The sequence below is a fragment of the Crinia signifera genome, chromosome 2, assembly GCF_055691185.1.
Source record: "Crinia signifera chromosome 2, ASM5569118v1, whole genome shotgun sequence".
Lineage (NCBI taxonomy): Eukaryota > Metazoa > Chordata > Amphibia > Anura > Myobatrachidae > Crinia > Crinia signifera.
The window spans coordinates 220,116,301-220,136,158 of record NC_139218.1 but is presented as its reverse complement, the minus strand read 5'-3'; the positions used below and the strand labels follow the sequence as shown (position 1 = coordinate 220,136,158).

The 19,858-nt window shown below is 44.2% G+C and overlaps 1 protein-coding gene across 3 annotated transcripts in view; it reads left to right on the top strand.

Moving 5' to 3' along the window:
- The window catches only part of BRIP1 (BRCA1 interacting DNA helicase 1), a 274,827-nt gene that overhangs the window by 12,253 nt on the left and 242,716 nt on the right, over positions 1 to 19,858 (top strand). For all 3 annotated transcript variants that reach the window (XM_083173748.1, XM_083173749.1, XM_083173750.1), the window contains exons 4-6: positions 10,072 to 10,236; positions 11,035 to 11,165; positions 13,027 to 13,176. In XM_083173748.1, the coding sequence (XP_083029874.1) occupies positions 10,072 to 10,236; positions 11,035 to 11,165; positions 13,027 to 13,176 (446 nt within the window). The remainder of the gene's footprint in view (positions 1 to 10,071; positions 10,237 to 11,034; positions 11,166 to 13,026; positions 13,177 to 19,858) is intronic.

Genomic DNA, 19,858 nt, shown 5'->3' with positions numbered 1-19,858 from the left:
AACTGCCTTTTTTTCCTGCCAGTTCAGGTATGGACTGTCTGACATGTCAACGGCGACAGTAGAGATGCCAGCAATCATTGCCACATCCTTTAGTCTGGACCAGATGTCCAAACTCCCTCCTGCCTGCCCTGCATCCCCACCAGCGGGTTGTGTGAGAAATCGCAGCTGTTTCCTCGCAGCCACTGGTGTGGGAGAAAATAAAGGAGGAGTTGTGGCTGTGTCATGGTCCCCTTCAGATGACCATCTCCTGACCAGCAGGTCTTTGCACCTTTGTAGACTTGTGTCCCCCAAAAACAGAGACAGAACATACGCTTTAAACCGAGGATCGAGCACGGTGGCCAGAATGTATTCCTCTGACTTTAACACACTGACCACCCTCATATCCTGAAAGCATATGGACGGCTTCATCCACAAGAGCAACATGCTTTGTGGAATCGCAATTCTTTAGCTCCTCCACTTTCTCCAGCTGCTTCTGCAACAGCCTGATCAGGGGAATCAACTGACTAATACTGGCAGTGTCGGAACTGACTTCACGTCTGGCTAGTTCAAACGGTTGGAGAACCTTGTACAACACGGAAATCCGCTTTCAACTGCGCTTGAGTCAGGTGCAGCCCTGCTCCTCTGCCTATGTCGTAGGTGGCCGTGTAGGCTTGAATGGTCTTTTGCTTCTCCTCCATCCTCTGCAGCATATAGAGGGTGGAGTTCCAGTGCGTCACCACATCTTGTAAGCTGATGGCAGGGCAGGTTGTGGAGGTTTTGCTGCCACTCCAGCGTTCGGCAGGCAGTGGCAGAATGCCGAAAGTGTCCGCAAATTTTGCAGGCCACCGCAAGCATCTCCTGCGCGCTGCTGTCTCTTCTGATGAAATGCTGCACCACCAAATTTATTGTGTGGGCAAAACATGCCACGTGCTGGAAATTGCCCATGTGTAATACCAGCACAATGTTACTGCCGTTGTCCAACACCACACATTCCCAGGAGAGTCTAAGGGGGGTAATCCACTGGGAGATGATTTCCCTCAGTTTCTCTAAGAGGTTGTTGGCACTGTGCCTCTTCTGGAAACCGGCGATACACAGCGTAGCCTGCCTTGGAAGGAGCTGGCGTGCAGGAGATGCTGCTGCTGCTGTGGAAGGCGATGCATCTACCCAGTGGGCTGTCAGTCATTCTAGTCCTTAGTTTGCCCTGATCCACTTATCCACCTGTCCGTAGTTAAGTAGACAGTGGGTACAACCGCATTTTTTCAGGGCACTGAGGACACTTTTTTGACGTCCCTGTACATTGTGGGTATCGCATGCCTAGTGAAGTGGAATCTAGATGGGATTTGGTATCGGAGACACAATACCTCCATCAACCGTCTAAATCCCACTCCATTGATGGCGGTCACCGGACGCAATTCTAACACCAACATAGCTGTCAAGAACGCAGTTATCCGCTTTGCCATAGGATGACTGCTGTCATATTTTGTCCTCATGGCAAACGACTGTTGGAAATTGATGAGGAGGGAGTTGGTGGTGTGCTTTTCGGGCGCTTGGCTCCAACAGGTGGACCAAGGGATTTAGGTGTCCCTGGACTGCTAGCCACAGTTCCTGAACTAAACACTGACTTATGAAGGGTCTTCAGGTGACTTATAAGGGAGGATGTCCCTAGGTGGGCAAGATCCTTACCCCTGCTAATTGGAGCTTTACATAAGCTACATATGGCAATACATTTGTTGTCTTGATTCGGATAAAAAAATTTCCAGACCTTAGAGATGGCTTTATTGGTCCTCTGCCCAGGCATGACAATGGGCTTTTTCATCCCATGGACAACAATTGTTTCCCCCCTGGTGGCTCATTTAAGCAAACCACGTCAGCATCCTCCTTGTCAACTTCCTCCTTAGCGCCAGCTACATCAATATCCTCCTCTCGGTCTACAACATTGACACCTTCATTATCTAAATCAGGAACTGCACTGTGGGTGATCCTTCAAGCATATGCAGAGGGAGTGCTGAAAATGGTGGAAGGAGTCACCTCTTACCGTACAGTAATGGGAAGGTCAGGCATCGCAACCATCAACACTCCTTGGGGGTTTGTGATAACATGTCTTCTTTAGGAGGCAGAGATGTTTGCGGGGTTTTTGATGACAGCTGAAATCTCTTCAAATTTCTAAAGGGGGGAGTAGGAGGGATTGCATGGTCATGTGTAATTTAACCACCAGTCATGAATACAGGCCAGGGCCTTAACCGTTCCTTGCCACTCCGTGTCATAAATGGCACATGGCCAATTTTACGTTTCTCCTCCAATGATTTGAATTTATATATTTTTTTGGGTCCTCCTTCTTTTAATCAACTTTGGCTTTTTGAATTTTACGTGCTCCGTACTTTGACACTGGATATCGGCCTTGGCAGATGACGTTGATGGCATATCATCGTGTATGTCATCATTCTACTTGCATTTGCAGCAGATTCAGAAGTAAGAGGAAGCAGCGCTTCATCTTTCCCTAATTGATTCTCCATATTTTGTATCTCCATTATTGTGGAGTTATGCAATATAATATTACACCACAGGGCAGCCCCACTGGAGTGCAAGTATATATGGCAGTAGATAACCCAATAGAGTGGTATTTATTTACAATTATACGGTACTCAATTAATTAGGCCCCACCAGAAAGATATACTGTAGTCAATTAATTACGCACCACCAGAAAAATATACTGTAGTCCATTAGTTACGCACCAGCAGAAAAATATACAGTAGTCAATTTAATTACGCTCCACCAGAAAAATATACGGTAGTCAATTAATTACGCACCACCAGAAAAATATACTGTAGTCAATTAGTTACGCACCACCAGAAAAATATACGGTAGTCAATTAATTAGGCACCACCAGAAAGATATACGGTAGTCAATTAATTACGCACCACCAGAAAAATATACGGTAGTCAATTAATTAGGCACCACCAGAAAGATATACGGTAGTCAATTAATTACGCACCACCAGAAAAATATACGGTAGTCAATTAAAAATCACAAAAATTCCCCAAAAGGGTGTAAACATTGATTTTAACATATTTCCTTTACAGCTACCACTCATTGTACTTATCTATCACTACTCAGTATAACAGAAATAGCGCTTTTTTTCTTTTTTCAATTAATTAGGCCCCACCAGAAAAATATACGGTAGTCAATTAATTAGGCCCCACCACAAAGATATACGGTAGACAATTACGCACCACCAGAAAAATATACGGTAGTCAATTAATTAGGCCCCACCAGAAAAATATACGGTAGTCTATTAATTATGCCCCACCAGAAAGATAAACGGTTGTCAATTAATTATGCACCACGAGAAAATATACTGTAGTCAATTAATAATTATGCACCTCCAGAAAGATATACGGTAGTGAATTACGCACCACCAGAAAAATATACGGTAGTCCATTACGCACCACCAGAAAGATATACAATAGTCAATTAATAATTACGCCCCACCAGAAAAATATATACAGTAGTCAATTAATATTTACACACCGCCAGAAAGATGTACAGTAGTCAATTAATAATTATGCACCACCAGAAAGATATACGGTAGTCAATTAATTACACACCACCAAATAGATCTTATACATACGGCAGTATAATTAATATGCACCAGCAGAGAGATTATTTTAGTTAGTAGATGCACCAGTACACTGTTAATTTATTAATATTTATTTATGTCAGACTCAGTAGTACAGTAGCTGTACCAGCAGAGAATATGTACTAGTAATGTAAGGCTGTAAAAAAATCCACCAGCAGGGGGGTATTAATTACGCACCACCAGAAAAATATACTGTAGTCCATTAGTTACGCACCAGCAGAAAAATATACAGTAGTCAATTCAATTACGCTCCACCAGAAAAATATACGGTAGTCAATTAATTACGCACCACCAGAAAAATATACTGTAGTCAATTAGTTACACACCACAACAGTGCTGCAGCACACTGCAGTCATATACACAATGTCTGATATAAGTCTGTAAAAAATACACCAGCAGGGGTTTTTTTATTAATTAATTATACAGATGCACAAGCAGACTGGTATACAAGTGGTTAAATACATTTTACAACTGAGTGCACAATGCAATCATAACATGTATGATGAAGAGACCAGGTAGAGGTATTGATGGGCTGGCGCCTGGCAGCCAGCCCCTGGCAGTGCAAAGCAGACACACACCACCAGAGAGCAGACAGTGGCACTAGTAGGCACTGGCAGTCGCCCCAGCATAAAATAAAACACAGCTCTTAAGCCTAACCTAACTAACTAAACTCCTCACACAGACTACACTCCTATCTCTAAGCAGCTCAAATCACAAGTGAAAAATGGCGCCTGATGCTTGCTCTTTATATAGCGTTCCAGATCTCGTGAGAATCTGGTGCCGGGCAATGACGTGTTGCTCGGATCCGAGTCAGGCGGGAAGCTCTGAGTGCCGCTCTGATTAGTGACGTGCGTGCGGGCTCGGATCTGGGAAATCCGAGGCCTGGAGGGGGACCCATTTTTTTGGGAGGTGTCCCCACTCCCCCAGGACCCCTTCCCAGGCTGACCGGTCAGGGGGGTAATGTTTTGGCCACGGGACCTTAAATAATAAGTGTCCCCCAGCTGTGACATTACCCTGTATGCTGGTTGGGCCTGGTGCTGGTTCTTAAAATACCCCTAGTCATTTTATCCCCCTTATTTTGGGAACCAGGACCGGCCCTTGGGCCTGGTGCTGGTTGTAAAAAATAAGGGGAGCCCTATGAAAAATGTTCCCCTTTTTTTTTTTTTTTTACAACCAGGACTGGCTCTGTGAGTCTGGGGCTGGTTAGAGCCGTGGGGGGGACGCTGTTTAAAAAAAAAATATTTATTTTTTACACTGAATTTGTATTTTAAAATATGAGTTTGTATTTAAAAATACGAATTTGTATTGAAAATACGAATTCATATCGGCTATAGTACGAATGGATACGATATCGGTAAATACGAATCAGTCAAATACAACTGATTAGTAAATTTTCCTCCGGAATACGAATTTGCATACGGTTTAAACAGCCATATGCCATATTTTTCGTATTCTTATAAAATATCCCCCGAAGGCTGGATTGGCCATGGCCTACCTATACTCCCACTTCGTTAGTTTATGGCAATTACTGTTTGTTACGGTACAGGTGTAACTTTCTGTGTTTGTTATGCGGAAATGTGTTATTGCGTCCCATCGCATCGCAGACCATAAGGCATGTGATGGTATGGTATGGTAGGCGATGTTGCGCGATGGCAGCCGATGTTATACAATTTTAAATTGTATACCATCGAATTGTATGGCATTGTATGCCATTCTATCGCATATACATTGGTATGCGATTTATAAGCACCCTAAAGGGTTTTCCCATGTTAAAAGTGGCCCCTATAACTTAATTAAACGTGTTGGGTGCTTACTATGTTAAAAGCACCCCCAACGGCACCCCCACTATCAACGCCAACCTGAAGCGCAGCGAGCCAGCGAGAGGCGGCGGTACGCGTCCTACAACTTTTTCATACCCCCACTATCCACGTCGGCGTGGAGTTGATTTTAGTAAGTGTGGCGAGCGCAGCGAGCCCCGCATGGGGACGCGGAATACATGTAAAGTAATACGCGTCCCCTCGCGGGGCTCGTCTCGCTTTATAAAATCAACTCCACGCCGACGTGGATAGTGTGGGTATGAAAAGGTCGTAGGACAAGTGGGGGTATGAAAAGGTCGTAGGACGCGTACCGCCGCCCCTTGCGGGCTCGCTGTGCTCGCCACGCTTTGGGTTGGCGTTAATAGTGGGGGTGCATTTAACATTGTAAGCCCCCGTTTGGGAGCTTATACAATTAAACATCGTATAGGGGGCTTATACAATTTAAAATCGCACCGCATCGCACCGGGTGTATGCCATGCGATTATATGTTGTGCGACCTAATATCGTGGGCGCCGTGCTAGTACACAAGTACCATTATTGCAATATATTTTCTTGAGCTATTGTTTAGAACTGGGCTTGCGGCGCACTTATTTGGTTTACTTATTTGGTTACTGGGAATATCCTATTATATATACCTGAAGCTGCTTCTCCCAATAAAAACAGCTGGATATCGCAGTATCCAGTTAGCAGTTGGTTTTATTACCCAAAAATGGACCTACAACAGGGTGAAAACGCATGGAAACCAGGGTAACTCCCCACTCCCATTTGATATCACAGGACCAGGCATCAGGGATTATGCCTCAGGAAGTATAATTCCCAATAACATCGGTTATCTAGGGTAAGGATGCTGGTGTTGGGGCTAAAAGGATAGTCCCAGCCGAACCTATTACTAGTGGTGAATCACTGACCCTAATACAGTAGGTTATCCCACTAAATCTATTCTGCCGCACCTTGTGTCCTTTGTGTTACGGCTTACATCCCAGAACATGAGTGACCTTAAAAACAGGGTTAAATGTTTCTTGGTCTTAAGACAATATTATTCTCAGACACCAGGTATCGCCTGCTTTCTTGAAGCACACCTGATTGCTGGTAAAATTGAATGAGTTAGAATGAAAACGAGTGGAAGAACCCCTCCCCCCCCCCCCCAACCTAATTCCAGGTGGGTGTCTGTCCCCATCCACAAAGCTTTCTGTTGTATATGGAAATAGATTGATCCTCTAGGTTGATTTGTCTTCCTTGGAGATGCTGCTCATGCCTTCCCTTTTTATTATTTCTTCCTTTTTGTCTTCCTTTTTGGCTGTATGTATTTCTCCCCCTTACAGTGTTGTAAATATCTGATTTATTTCCATGTTATTCATGTTATATGTATTGCCGATGTCCATGCTATTTTGGATAAATCTCTGAAACAGGACTGGTAGATTTGGTACCTGCGTCACACCCTTGTTTCACTATTACTCCTGTTTTTCCTCTTCCTAATTCACTTTTCAAGAATAGATCTACACTACTAATGCTTCATGTAGTTGCTGTTGTGGACTATGGGGGGTATTCAATCTTCGGGTCACGGCAGACGAGCTTGCTCGCCTGCCGTGACCCAGTCCCGTTCTCGGTCAGCTCGACCGAGAACATGCAGGCGGGATTCAATGTCCCGCCTGCAGCGGGACGAGAAGGGGGTGTGGCCGCGAGTTGCGGCCGGGAAGTGACGAGATGCAGCCGGCAGCTCGTCACTTCCCGGCTGTTCTCGGCAGAACGAGCCCGACAGCTAGAGATGTCGGGCTCGTTCTGCCAGGAAACCCTGTTCAATGCTGTCGGGGACGACAGCATTGAATAGGGCCCGTCGAGCATCTCCCCCACGGGAGATGCTCGACGGCGATTGAATATCCCCCTTTGTGTCCAGAGGTGTTTTATACCACTGCCCTTTGTTGGCAGTTAATTTCTCGAGGGGAACTTCTTTTGGAGACTAATTCTATTTGATTATTGCAGATATTAACTTTTTTCTCCCATGGGGGAACTTTATAATTGACAAACAAGCCTGTTACATCTGGCTTTGTGGTTTGAGACGCATTCAAAGCTTTTCTTAAGGGAACCCATATTTCTTGACATTCTCAGATTCAAGCTGTGTACACACGCTTCGATTTTTTTTTTTTTTTTTCTGTTTTCGATTCAATTTCGCTTATAGAGGCAAAATCGAATCCAGATCGAATGGTTATTAGGACACTTTCGATCTGCATTCGATTCGATGCGCACTCAAAATCAAAAAGAAAAATAGACTGTGCAGCCAAGGAAATACCAAATTCGATCCAGTAAATCGAATGTGTACAATGTACCATGAATATAAATTGAATTCGATATCTAATGCAAAAGTACAGATCTAATGCCAAATTTAATGGGAAGATCTAATGGAAAATCGAATCTAACATTGAATCTAAAGCAAAACGAAGTGTGTGTACATAGCTTAAGATCTTCCATTAAAAGGAGGAGGCAGATTTGGAACACCAGTGTTGTCTACTTGTCGCTAGACCAGATAGTGGCTATCTGGGGATGGGGATGTACCCCATCTCCACCATGGAAAATTGCGGCAGTCACTATCCACCTGGAGGGTTTTCCTCTCCTCTGCTGGAGGCAAGACTGCAGCTTTTTAATTTGCCTTTCTGGGTGGTGTAGAATCTTTGCCAGGGTTCCAATTCACAAACTCCAGTAGCGTGTCAGCAGGAGGCCTCCAGCTGGTTTTGCTCCATGCAAGCAGCTTTATCAAAGAGTGATGTTTTATCAGTAAAGTGTGTACACACTATGCCAATATCGACACTCCATTTAGTTTCCAGCCAAATATATGTAAAATGGTTTGTGTAAATAAATTCTATAAACCATGCTTTTTTACAGGTAATGTTCCTCCCATTGAGTTCTAATGTGTTTATTTTAATCAGTACGTAGGGGTTGAGTTAAGCACACTCCTAATGGGTTATAGGTGTGAGGAATATGGAGTATGAAGGAAGAAGGAGGTGAGAAATGTATAGTGAAATAAATCGTGTTTTATTTATAAATCGCAGATGTGAGATACAAGTGAATTATACAAATTAAAAATAATCATGAAATATACACATGAAAAATGCACGCTTGTCAGGGTCTATCAAATAGTGGTGACAGAGTGTGTGGTGGATGGGTGTGTCTCTGCAATGGGCCCTGAGAGCCTAATGAGGGAATGGGGGATGTCAAAAGACCCCTTTTTACCATAAACTCCCTGGGGAGTTTGTCTCTCATGGGGTGGGTGGGGGGCTAGTGGGCACTGTGCCTTGATGATGAAAGTCACAAAGTTCCAGTGTAGGCCCGGTGTGGGGAGTGGGGTGTGTGGGCAATGAGTGGCGTCCTCTTACCCTTGTAGTCCAGATGCTGTGCTGTGGTGCTTCTGGACGTGCTCCCGCACTGTGTCCCACTGAGACCTGGCGTTGTTGCTGCAGGGGTGTTTGGGTGCACCGGTCTTGTGAGACCCTGGTATCCCTCTTCTGTTGGTACGTGGTAGGCGGAGGTGCCGGAGCTCGATGTGTGGCTGCACAGACTGGCAGTATGTCTGGCAGTATGCAGCAGTCCAGGTCCCCGGCTCCACGTCAGCTGTGCTTGTACTTCCGAGTCGCGGGTCTTGCGATAACATGGCCTGGGCTGGAGTGACGTCAGCGGTGTATGTGCTCTCTGCTCATGGGGTGAGGAGGCTTGTGCTGTGATGTTTGCTGTTGCAGGATACTTGTGGAATGTGTTTATTTTAATGATAAACCTTTTTTTTACATGGGTAGGTCCTGACATCTCATTTTTCTAATACAATTTACATACCTCCCAACTTTTGATGTGCCGGAGGCGGGATGTAGCTGCAGCGCACCGAAAATTTCGGGGGCGTGGCCCAATTCCGGGGTGTGGCCTATACTCGCGGCTCTCCCACAAACCCCCTACCTGGTCTGAACATGTTAATGAGTCCTCATTAATGACGCCCAATGCCACCACCGAACGCAGGACCTGATCTGCACATCTGCAACAAGGCTGCTGCGCATAAATATTGTATGTCCATAAATCTCGGAATCCATTCCTAAAATGCAAGATTTAGGAAAAGTATGTAATCTGAGTAAAAAGAAAGTTCCAATACTCGAGGACCACTCTATTTTACTTTTTTTAACCCAGATTATGTACCTGAACTGAATTATCCAAATTACAAAAAATTCAGGAATGTCTTTACAATTAACAGTTGTGAAAAACAGGGAGTATCCTCAGAGTTTAACAGCCGGATTATTTAATTACAGTGCTATTTATTTTCTTCCATTAAATTATCTGTTTTCGGGAAATAACGCATTGCATCCAGGATAAATTTCCAGACCTGTGAGTTATACCTGCATACCCGAAAACAAGTAAAGAAATATGGTTTAAGGTGCAGCCTGCGGGATGCCCTTTGGGGCTAATTGGATAACCATGGGCTTGCTACATTCCCCCTTTTAATTTGCTAATCATAAACAAAATACTTAGGATTAGTGTGGCACACATATTTTTTTAAGAAATAGTCACATGTTGCTTCTAAGTTGCAAAGTCATGGCATGCCAAACAGGGCTATTCATTGCTGCTTGTTAGTTGAGTTTTTATTTTTACCTTTTTTGCTCTTGCTAGGAAAGCCAGTTGCTGAAGGAGAAAATGAAAAATGCTGGAAAAAGCAAGACCCCACATCATGTGGTTGTATGTGCCATTCAAAGATTACAGATGCTGGTGTCGCATCCACTTCTATGTCCGGTAAAGTCGGGTCCTCATCTAGTGGTCTTTTGTCAGAGAAACCTGGTAAGATCACGGAATTGCTGTTCTGTGTTTCTAGTGGTGTGTACACACACTCAGATGTTTCCAGTGTACTTATTAGAATAGTCATGATTTCCTAATGGTGTAGGTGCATTATTTAATGCACATATAAATGACAGTACTGTAGTGTATTCTGGGAGTTTTGAGACATACATACAAATTATCCTATGCAAATCTTATTTTTTGAAACCTCTTAAAAAACAAAAAACAAAAAAAACCTATTAAGATGAAATAGGAACGTTCAGATTATAATAAAATTTACACATTCTTGCACATTTATTAAAGGCCATACACTAGTCAGATTTGGCCACTTTTCACCCAGCTCTGCTAGTTCGGGCAAAGAAATCGGTTGAAAAGTTGCCAAATCATATGTGTTTGACATCCGAGCCTGAGCACATTGAATTGGAGCGGGGTCGAACCTGCTGCACGTCTGACCTTCGACTCCAACCCTCTCTCGGCAGCGGGGAACGGGATCACATGCGATATGTCACATGCATAAGGATGTATCTCATCTGATCCTGCCACCCGGGAATGTAGGTGACGTCTGCTGTGACGTCTCGTAGTGGTATATGGCCACCTTAAATCATACACATCTATGATTAACTCGGCAACCTGTGCTATCTTAAATTTCCAGACTATGTATAATTCATTATGCAATTTTTTAGGGATAACAAATGTGTTTCCAAACTCTAATTTTATAAATGTGTACCGCGCACTGTAGACTCAGCCTGCGTAATATTGATAACATTTTTTTTTTATAATTTAAATCTTGTATTTTCTTAGACTCTATCAATAGCAAACCTACACTTGCCTCAAAACTGTCTGCAAAGAAACAAGCATTTTTGGCTTCTGATGAGAACGATGATTTCCAAACTGAGAGAAAACGAATGCGCCAATCAACCAATGAACAGCAGGTAATCAAAATACCAATCTCAGGACTCTAAAGCAATATATTAACTCTCCTTCCTGATCGGTTGGGGCTTGGTCACCACTTGCCCTCTATATCATATTTAGTTGCTGTTCCAAGTTACAAATGGGTTCATTATTGTTGTGCACAATGACATGTCAGAGAGAATAATGACTTGTTATCTGACTATGAATGTAGCCCAGAGCCTTATAGTTACTCCCTTAACAGCTATTCTATTAATGCCAATCTGAGTAATAAATGACAAGTGCATTGCAAATACAGTTGTTTTTAATGAGCTGTGGTATATATTTAATATGTATGGAATACAACATTTAATACTGTTTCTCATTTCCAAGTATATAAAATGGCTACAGTTTTATAAAGAATTGAGAAAGAAGTTAGTTTCCTGATTCTAGTGTTTATTCTACCCCTTCGGTAGAATTACACAAAGACACTGCACAAATAACCCATTTTGACGTGAAAGGGCCTTCTCAAATTACCCTGGTCCAGCACTCCGTGTTAAAAGAAAGGTACTTATATGGTAGTTGGGCGCCCTCTATAGTAAATACGCTCATACCCCCACTATCCATGTCGTCATGGAGTAGATTGTATATAGTGTGGTGAGCGTAGCGAGCCAATGAGCCCGAAGCGTGGCGAGGGGATGCGTAAAACTAAGCAAATAGCTCAACTAACATATAAGTATTAAAAGAAAATCTAATCCTGTGATGCAACAGGGTTTTTGTGCCATTCACACTGTAGAGAGGAGGCAGCGTCTCCACTCCAAGCACTGCCTCCTTCCCCGCCCTGGATGATGCACTGCCAAACGCCCCCCCTCCTTTCTGATGTCAGCGACCCGGTTAACTGGAAAACAGAAATTCCCAACTCTACTGCGCCCTCAGATCTGCTGCCGGTTTCCTATCACAGGAGCACCTCTCCTCCAAAATACTAAAATGTCCAAAAAGATAGAGATAGTAACCAGGCACTGATCTATTTTACTGAATGAAAGTCCATTGATATTCCACTTTCCCCTGGGCCACTCAGTTTCCTCTAGGTGCACGTGGGTATCCACTGGACCACACTGACCTGAGTGCTGGTCCCTATATGCACGTAGCGGTTTCTTTTTCTTTATACCTTATTCTATGGACATCAATCACTTCTGGAACCAAGAGAGCTGACGTTACTGACCTGGATAATGGTCCCTATGAGGGAACCCTTGCTGTAAAAGAACCTGCTACGTGAACATAGGGACCGTTATACAGGTCAGTAACGTCAGCTCTCTTGGTTCCAGAAGTGATTGATGTCCATAGAATAAGGGATAAAGAAAAAGAAACCGCTGTGCAAATTTCTTTTAATTATGATATGTCATATTGAAATGTTATATATGTTCTTATAAATATTACTGTATTTTATTCCCAAGTGGCACCATCACCTTTTTAATTGATTAATTGTCTAACTGAATCTTTCAATTATCTAGCGCAGTGTACCCCTTTGTTCCTTTTCTGTACCCAAATGGGGCTAACTACCCCTTACCCACACTGCAGCTTGACAAAGCACCTCATATTCCTCTGCGCCCCCTATGCCCGTTGATAACCAGTTATCAACTACTCTCCAAATCTGTTGGTATACTTACAGCTCATTGAAATAATGCTTAATTTCTCCTTAAACATAATTGAAATAAAAAAAAAAGGTAGGTGCATTCTTTTACTTTGTCATCTGTACATGCTCTGCTGTAGTCTATTAACATTGAGACTTGAGCATGTCTTTACACTGGCATACATATGAGGCACATTTACACAGTGGTCAATGCGTACAGTCCCAAGGAGACATGTAATGCAGCTTGTGTAAAAATCTCTTCACTTGTATTGCAGACACGGAAACGGCCCTGCTACGAAAAAGGTGTACAATTTATTGATGATGATGATGCAAGTGAAAGCTATTTGGAAGGTGATGGTTTGCAGCAACAGAGATTTGATATTCCATGTGATCTAGATGAATCAACCGCATCTTCTTCAAAGCAAGTGAGTAGCATTGGTATAATCAAGATTTTTTTTTTATATGTGAAATATTGTTTCTTTTGTTCTATAACTGGTGAGTAAACAGCTCTCATTTTTATTTTCTTTTGTTTGTGGCTTTATTGATGTATAATTGTTGCAATATGCTGTTGCTGTACCTATTAATGCCAGCAGAGTGTGCCATGCCATGGCAAAAAGGAATACTACAGTAAATAGTCTTGAACTGATGGTGAAAATGCTTAAGTAACTATTTATTTGTTATAACTGATATAACTCCTTTATAATAACATAGCCTAAAATAAGTACATTTAAATGTTGGCTTTGTAAATGTTGGTCCAGCCCTGTAAGCACATTTCTTAGCTTAAAACTTGTTCAGCTGAGTATAACGGACTTAGGGATTCCATCCTATTTTCAGTAACTACCCAGTTACTGACTATTTCCAATGCAGTGTAAGAAATTAAGGAGGCCGTTCATCAATGATTCCATTTGCAATGCGATCTTGTTGCAATCATATCCCTATAGATTGTAAGCTTGCGAGCAGGGCCTTCCTACCTCTGTTAGTTTGTTTCTACCCAGTTTGTTTTATCACTGTTGTTTCCAATTGTAAAGCGCAATGGAACATGCTGCGCTATATAAGAAACTGTAAATAAATATAATTTAAATGTGTCGTCTGGCACAGGCAAGGACAGGGCCTGTCTCTGCAATATGCTCTGTGCAACGATGCACAGGGGACATTTCTGGTGGAGGGTTCCAGGGGAACCTTGCCAGAACTACATCCTGTAAAGTCTAGCCTATAAACAGCTCTTTGTTTTTTAAGAGGGCCCCTATGTTACGGACACCACCAAGATTCTAAACTGACATCTGCAACTATTGTGATAATGATGGCTAAGGTAGAGAGCAGGGGACAAGCAGTACATAATTGGTTATCAAACAATTCAGTTGGAGGCATACATTGTTTTCATCCATCCATCTATGCAAGGTTCACTCATTTTAACATTGTTGCCAGTGGACCGACTCCACCTTTTGTGCATGAGGCTGCCAGAGGACAGCTCTAGGGTGGCCAAAATGTTGATCGTAATCTATTGGTAGCTCACGGACCTCTTGCCAGTAGATTGCAACCAAAACTTGTAGTTGCAGCCTTTAATTAGCCTCTGAAGTGAGTAGATGCTTTCCCAGTGTAACAGTGGGCTGGTGACCTCACCCGCACACTGCATGTGAGGAGCCTGGTGGATCAAGCTTGAGTTACTTCTGTGTAGGGCTCCTCAGCTGACAGTGTGGATGGGAGCTGGGAGAGACACACTGCAGTTGCTTCATACAGATGCCAGTGCCGTCTTTACTGCATGACCGCCTGGCCCTGCTGCAAGCCACTCACCACATCCTGACTTTCCAGGCCTTTCATCCATATAGCCTGTACGGTACTGTACAATGTCTACCTTCTTGGAAAGGGGCACACTGCACTGTGCTCCTCTTGGCATAATTGCCTAACAACTATTATCATTATTAAAGCCTGTCCATTATCATTGCAGAGGGTGGGGGGGGGGGGGGGGGGGGTTATTGGTTATTCTGCACCTGGTGATTTGCACAGGTGGGGGGTGAGTTGTTATGCACTTTGATGTGGGAATATTTTGCACAGAGGGAGATGTCAGCAGATCACCACTAAGTAATACCCCTTTCACACTGCAGCTCTTAAACAGTAAATTGCCATTTTTTTTAGCCTTTTTTAAACGGGTAGAGCTGCAGTGGGAAAGCTCCAGGGTGCTTTACCCGTTTACCAAATACCGGTATTTGTTAAACGGGTAAAAAGCAGTGTCCTACCCGTTTAAGATCTGTTTTCTTGGCAGTGAGAAAGGGTCTTAAATGGTATTTAAGATTTCTTACTGGTCCTCCCCCTCCCCTGGTACCTGGCCTTCAAACCCCTCCTCCCCTCTTTCCCTGGTACCTGGCCTACAACAACCCCCCTCCCCTGGTACTTAGCAGCTTGCAGCAGTCCGGGCAGCGGGAAGTGTGCGGCAGCTAATATGCCCGCCCTTCATGATATTTTAGGTGCATTTTTAACAGGCAAGCAATGTGGTCATTGTATTTATTGTCACAAGCCCCGTCCACTCACCTCCTGTCAGCGGCAGCAGGGTCCCTGGAGCGGATGGCAACTAGTAGCGCCCTTGGAAGAAATCTGTTCTAGTACCTTCCAGGCATCTGGGAGCTCTTCTGGATTCTGACACTCAGAGGTTGATACTTCCTCTGGAAAAGGGCTTCAAGTGCAGACCAAGATTTGGAATTTCCTTCACCTCTTGGGATTCTCCATACACCAGACTATGAAAATTCTAGGCCTGATGGTGTCCGCGTTCGACATGGTCGAATGGGCACAGTTCCATTCTCACCCTTTGCAGAGATTGATTCTGGCCAGGACGGCCACCCTCAATCCATATTTTCCCGGACAATGGGGCAGATGTATTAAGCCTGGTGAAGAGATAAACTGGAGATAAATTGGAAGGAGATAACGCATCAGCCAATCAGATCCAAACTGTAATTTTTCAAACACAGCTGAATGGCTGGTGCGTTAACTCTTCCAAGTTATCTCCAGTTTATCTCCAGTTTATCTCTTCTCCAGGCTTAATACATCTGCCCCAATGTCCGTTCTCTGAGGTCCAGGCGCCACTGCGGTGGTTGGGGAGCTGTAGTAGAATCCAGATCCTTGCAAGGAAAGTGGTCCCAAGAGGAGGCCAGGCTGTCCATAAACTTGCTGGAGTTAAGAGTGTTGTTCAACGCACTCCGGCTGTCGCAGGATCTGTGCAGGGCAGACCTGTACAGATAGTCAGACAATGCCACCACGGTGGCTTATATAAATCACCAGGGAGCAAAAAAAAGCATAAAAGCCATGAGAGTGGTATCCAAGATCCTCCAGTGGGCCACATGTGCAGCAGCCCCTCCTCTGTTAACAGACCAACAGGATGTCCCTGTCTGGGCCTCACAGTTGGTGTAATGTCTCAATTAGCTTCTGAGCTAACAGCATCTCATGCTGCTTTCCCACTGCAAAACCATTTACCAAGTACCGGTATTTTTAAACGGTATTTAAAACGGTATTAGCATTCACATTGCAGTAGATTACCGTTTTAAATACCGTTTAAGTACTATTCACATTGCAGTTATTCGTTTAATTTTCTCAGTAAAAAGAGTGCCTGTCTTTTTCATAACCCCCCCCCCCCTCCCCTGGTACCTGCCCTGCACCCACCCCCTCCCCTGGCACTTACCTGCGTGGGGGATCCGCATGTGTAATGAGCGCCGTGCATATAAATGAGCCACTCATTACATATGCGCATATGTAATGAGTGGCTCGTTTATATGCACAACGCTCATTGCATATGTAATGAGCGGCTCATTTAAATGCGGATCCCCCACGCAGGTAAGTGCCAGGGGAGGGGTTGGGTGCAGGGCAGGTACCAGGGGAGGGAGGGGGTGTCCAGGAAAGGTACCAGGGGAGGGGGAAGCAGTGTGGGATTTTTAAATACTGTTTGAGGCATTCCCACTGGCATTAAATACCGTTTGAGCATTCTGCTTTTTAAACGGGTTGAAATACCGGTTAACTTTAATCGGTATTTCAACTCTGGTGCTTTCCCACTGCAGCCTTAAATTGTGGGGAAAAAATGGCAATTTACCGTTTAAGAGCTGCAGTGGGAAAGGGGCATCAAAGGCCCTGGCCCCTAGTGTGTCCTCACAGACAGCTCCCCCTCCTCCATTATTGCATTAAAGGCTGTTTCCTCAGGCAATACAGTCAGATGACTCTGGGGATGACATGCCTGCATTAGAGGGTGAAGACCTCTCTGAGGTGTCGGAGGTTGAGGCTGTGGAGGAACCTGAACCGGTTTCTCAAGGGTTGGAGGATTTGTTTGAGACGGTCAAATTAACCCTTAAGGTACAGAGTGAGGATCAGACCTTATCCCGTCCTTCTATGTTTGGTAAGAGACACAAACAGTCTGCAGCCTTTCCTGTCGCTGAGGAACTAGACCTTCACTTATTGGATGCTTTGAAGCACCCGTATAAATAAACTTCAAATATCAGATATTTTTTTATCCTCTCACTCTTTCCCTGCTGGAAGCAGGAAGTTAAGTGAGATTCCCCCGAGAGTGTGGACCCATCAGTTTCCAGACTCTTAAAAAAGATTGTGATTCCTTTTCCAGGGACTTCTTCGCTTATACCCCTTTCACATCGCACTTTTAAAACGGTAAATTGCCGTTTTTTTCCCTTTTTAAAACGTTTAAGCCTGCACTGTGAATGCACCACAGCCGATTTACCGTTTAAAGTTAACTGGCATTTCGAACCGTGTAAAAAGCAGAGTCCTACACGGTTCCTTGCCGTTTTTTGTGCAATGTGAATGTGTACAATGCTATGCATTCACAGTGCAGGCTTAAACGTTTTAAAAAGGGAAAAAAAAACGGCAATTTACCGTTTTAAAAGTGCGATGTGAAAGGGGTATAAACCGGTATTTAAAACGGTAATCTGTGGCAATGTTAAGGCTCTGACCCGTTTTAATTACCGTTTTAAATACCGGTTTTTAAAACGTGTCGGCGATGTGAAAGTGGTATGAAAGATCCCTCTGACAGGAATTTAGAAATAACATTAAAAACTATCTATACTGCTGCCGGTGTCTTGCACAGGTGGGCTGTTGGGTATCCAAAGCTATGGAGGTCTGGGTTGGCCAGATTTCCAGATATTTACAATCCCACCCAGCCGCGGGGGACCTGGTGGTCTTAGCTGATCACGTTTGTGAGGCAGCCGCTTATCTCCTAGAGGCCTCTACCGATTTATGCATGGTGGCGGCAAGAATTTCTGCCCTGTGTCTCTCAGCGCATTGAGCTCTTTAGCTACGCCAGTGGCAGGCTGACGCTGAGTCTAAGCAGGCTGTGGAAGCTTTGCTCTTCAATGGAGAGGTTTTGGTCCTGAACTAAATGGATCTCTCAGGCAATAGGAGGTAATCCTTTTTTTGCCTTCAGCAGCTCCCTGGTCCCCCCATAGAACCCTTCAGGGGCCGTCTTTTTGGTCCTTTCACTGGGCCAGTAGATTTTGAGGCTGTTAAAAAGGGGGATCCTCTAGAGGAGACAGAGGCCGTGGTTGGGGCGCTTTTGCTTCAGCCCATTTTGACCCAAATACCTCAGCCAAGCCTTCAACATTACTGACATCTGACCCACTTGAGGGATCCCAAGTTAGGGGCTTGTCTTCTCTTCATGGACGCTTGGGTTCACTCATGTCAGGATGCCTGGGTAAGGGAAGTGATTGTTTCTCGTTACAGGATAAGCTTCTTGATTACACCACCAAACTGTTGATTACAACTGGTGTGCCAGTGTCTCCAGACAAGTGCCAAGGTCTTTCAACAAACTACTTAATGTGGGTGGTGGTCATTCCTGTACCTCAGGAGCAACAGAAACTGGGGTTTTACTCCAGTCCATTTCTGGTGCTGAAGCCGGACACTTCTTCTAGGCCCATCCTAAACCTGAAACCGCTCAATCCTTTCTTGAAGGCCGTCAAGTTCAGGATGGAGTCCCTCCAGTCTGTGATAGTGGGTCTGGAAAAGGAAAAATTCTAGGAAGATTTTGGCCACCTCACCAGGTGTTCCTACGGTTTGCAATCCGAGACTGGTTCTTCCAGTTTCGGGCCCTGCCCTTTGGCCTATCATCTGCGCCTCAGTTCTTTAAGAAGGTAATGGCAGTGATGAGTGAGTTTCTTCGGGCGCAGGGGATAATGATAATATAGTAGAACATGGCAAATCAGCCTCATTGAATACTGCCCTATGTGCGCAATATTATAAATAAGCCCCTAGCTTATTTATAATATTGTGCCTATGTTCCCTGAAACGACTCTTAAGGGTTCTCGTAGTTCTCCCTACATACTGTAGTGAACACGGACATTGTAGCACATAGACACAATATTTGGACTCACAGTTAATACATTGCTTTATATCAAATACATCTCCACGAGTATTTGATCTGATAAATTGTGCTCTATTAGCCATATAATCACAGATTAAACATCTTAAGGCCCATATACACTGGGCGACTTTGAGCTGAAAGTCGCTCAAAACAGCAGGTTTGAGAGGCTTTCAGCTCAAAGCCGCCCAGTGTGTATGGCCCGGTGACGAGCGCTGCTGCGCGCTCCCGCAACATCGCTGGGAAAGCCGTTAATCTGTTGGTTATACCAGCAGATAAGTGGCTTTCAGGACGGCTTTGCATAACGCTCCCGCTATGCAACGCCGTCCTGACCCCCCCTCCGTCGGCACCGGGCAAGGGGAAAGCTGCTCAGTGTGTATGCACTGAGCGGCTTTCCCCACAGCGATGATGTCATCATCGCTGTCCATACACGCTGGGCATAGTCGTCCAGTGTGCATGGACCTTTAATTTGTTACCTTTTGAAATTCCCCAACGGCTTGGTGGGAAGCCAGGTATCCAGTTTAGGGGTAGGTTCAGTTTTTAGCAAGGTAGATGCTATTAAGTTGACCAGATTGGTATTCTTTTTAAAGGTGATTTTTGGTTTTGCTTTTAATGTTTTCTTTATCGTATGGAGTAATTATCTATAATGATCTCCTTTAATCAGGTGAGATTTTTTATTATATTTAGGGAGAAAGGTGACTCTTTCCCATCACCTTCCCTCTAGTAATGAGAGCTTTGGGACGTCCCCACTGTAAAGCTCTCCAGTGCCA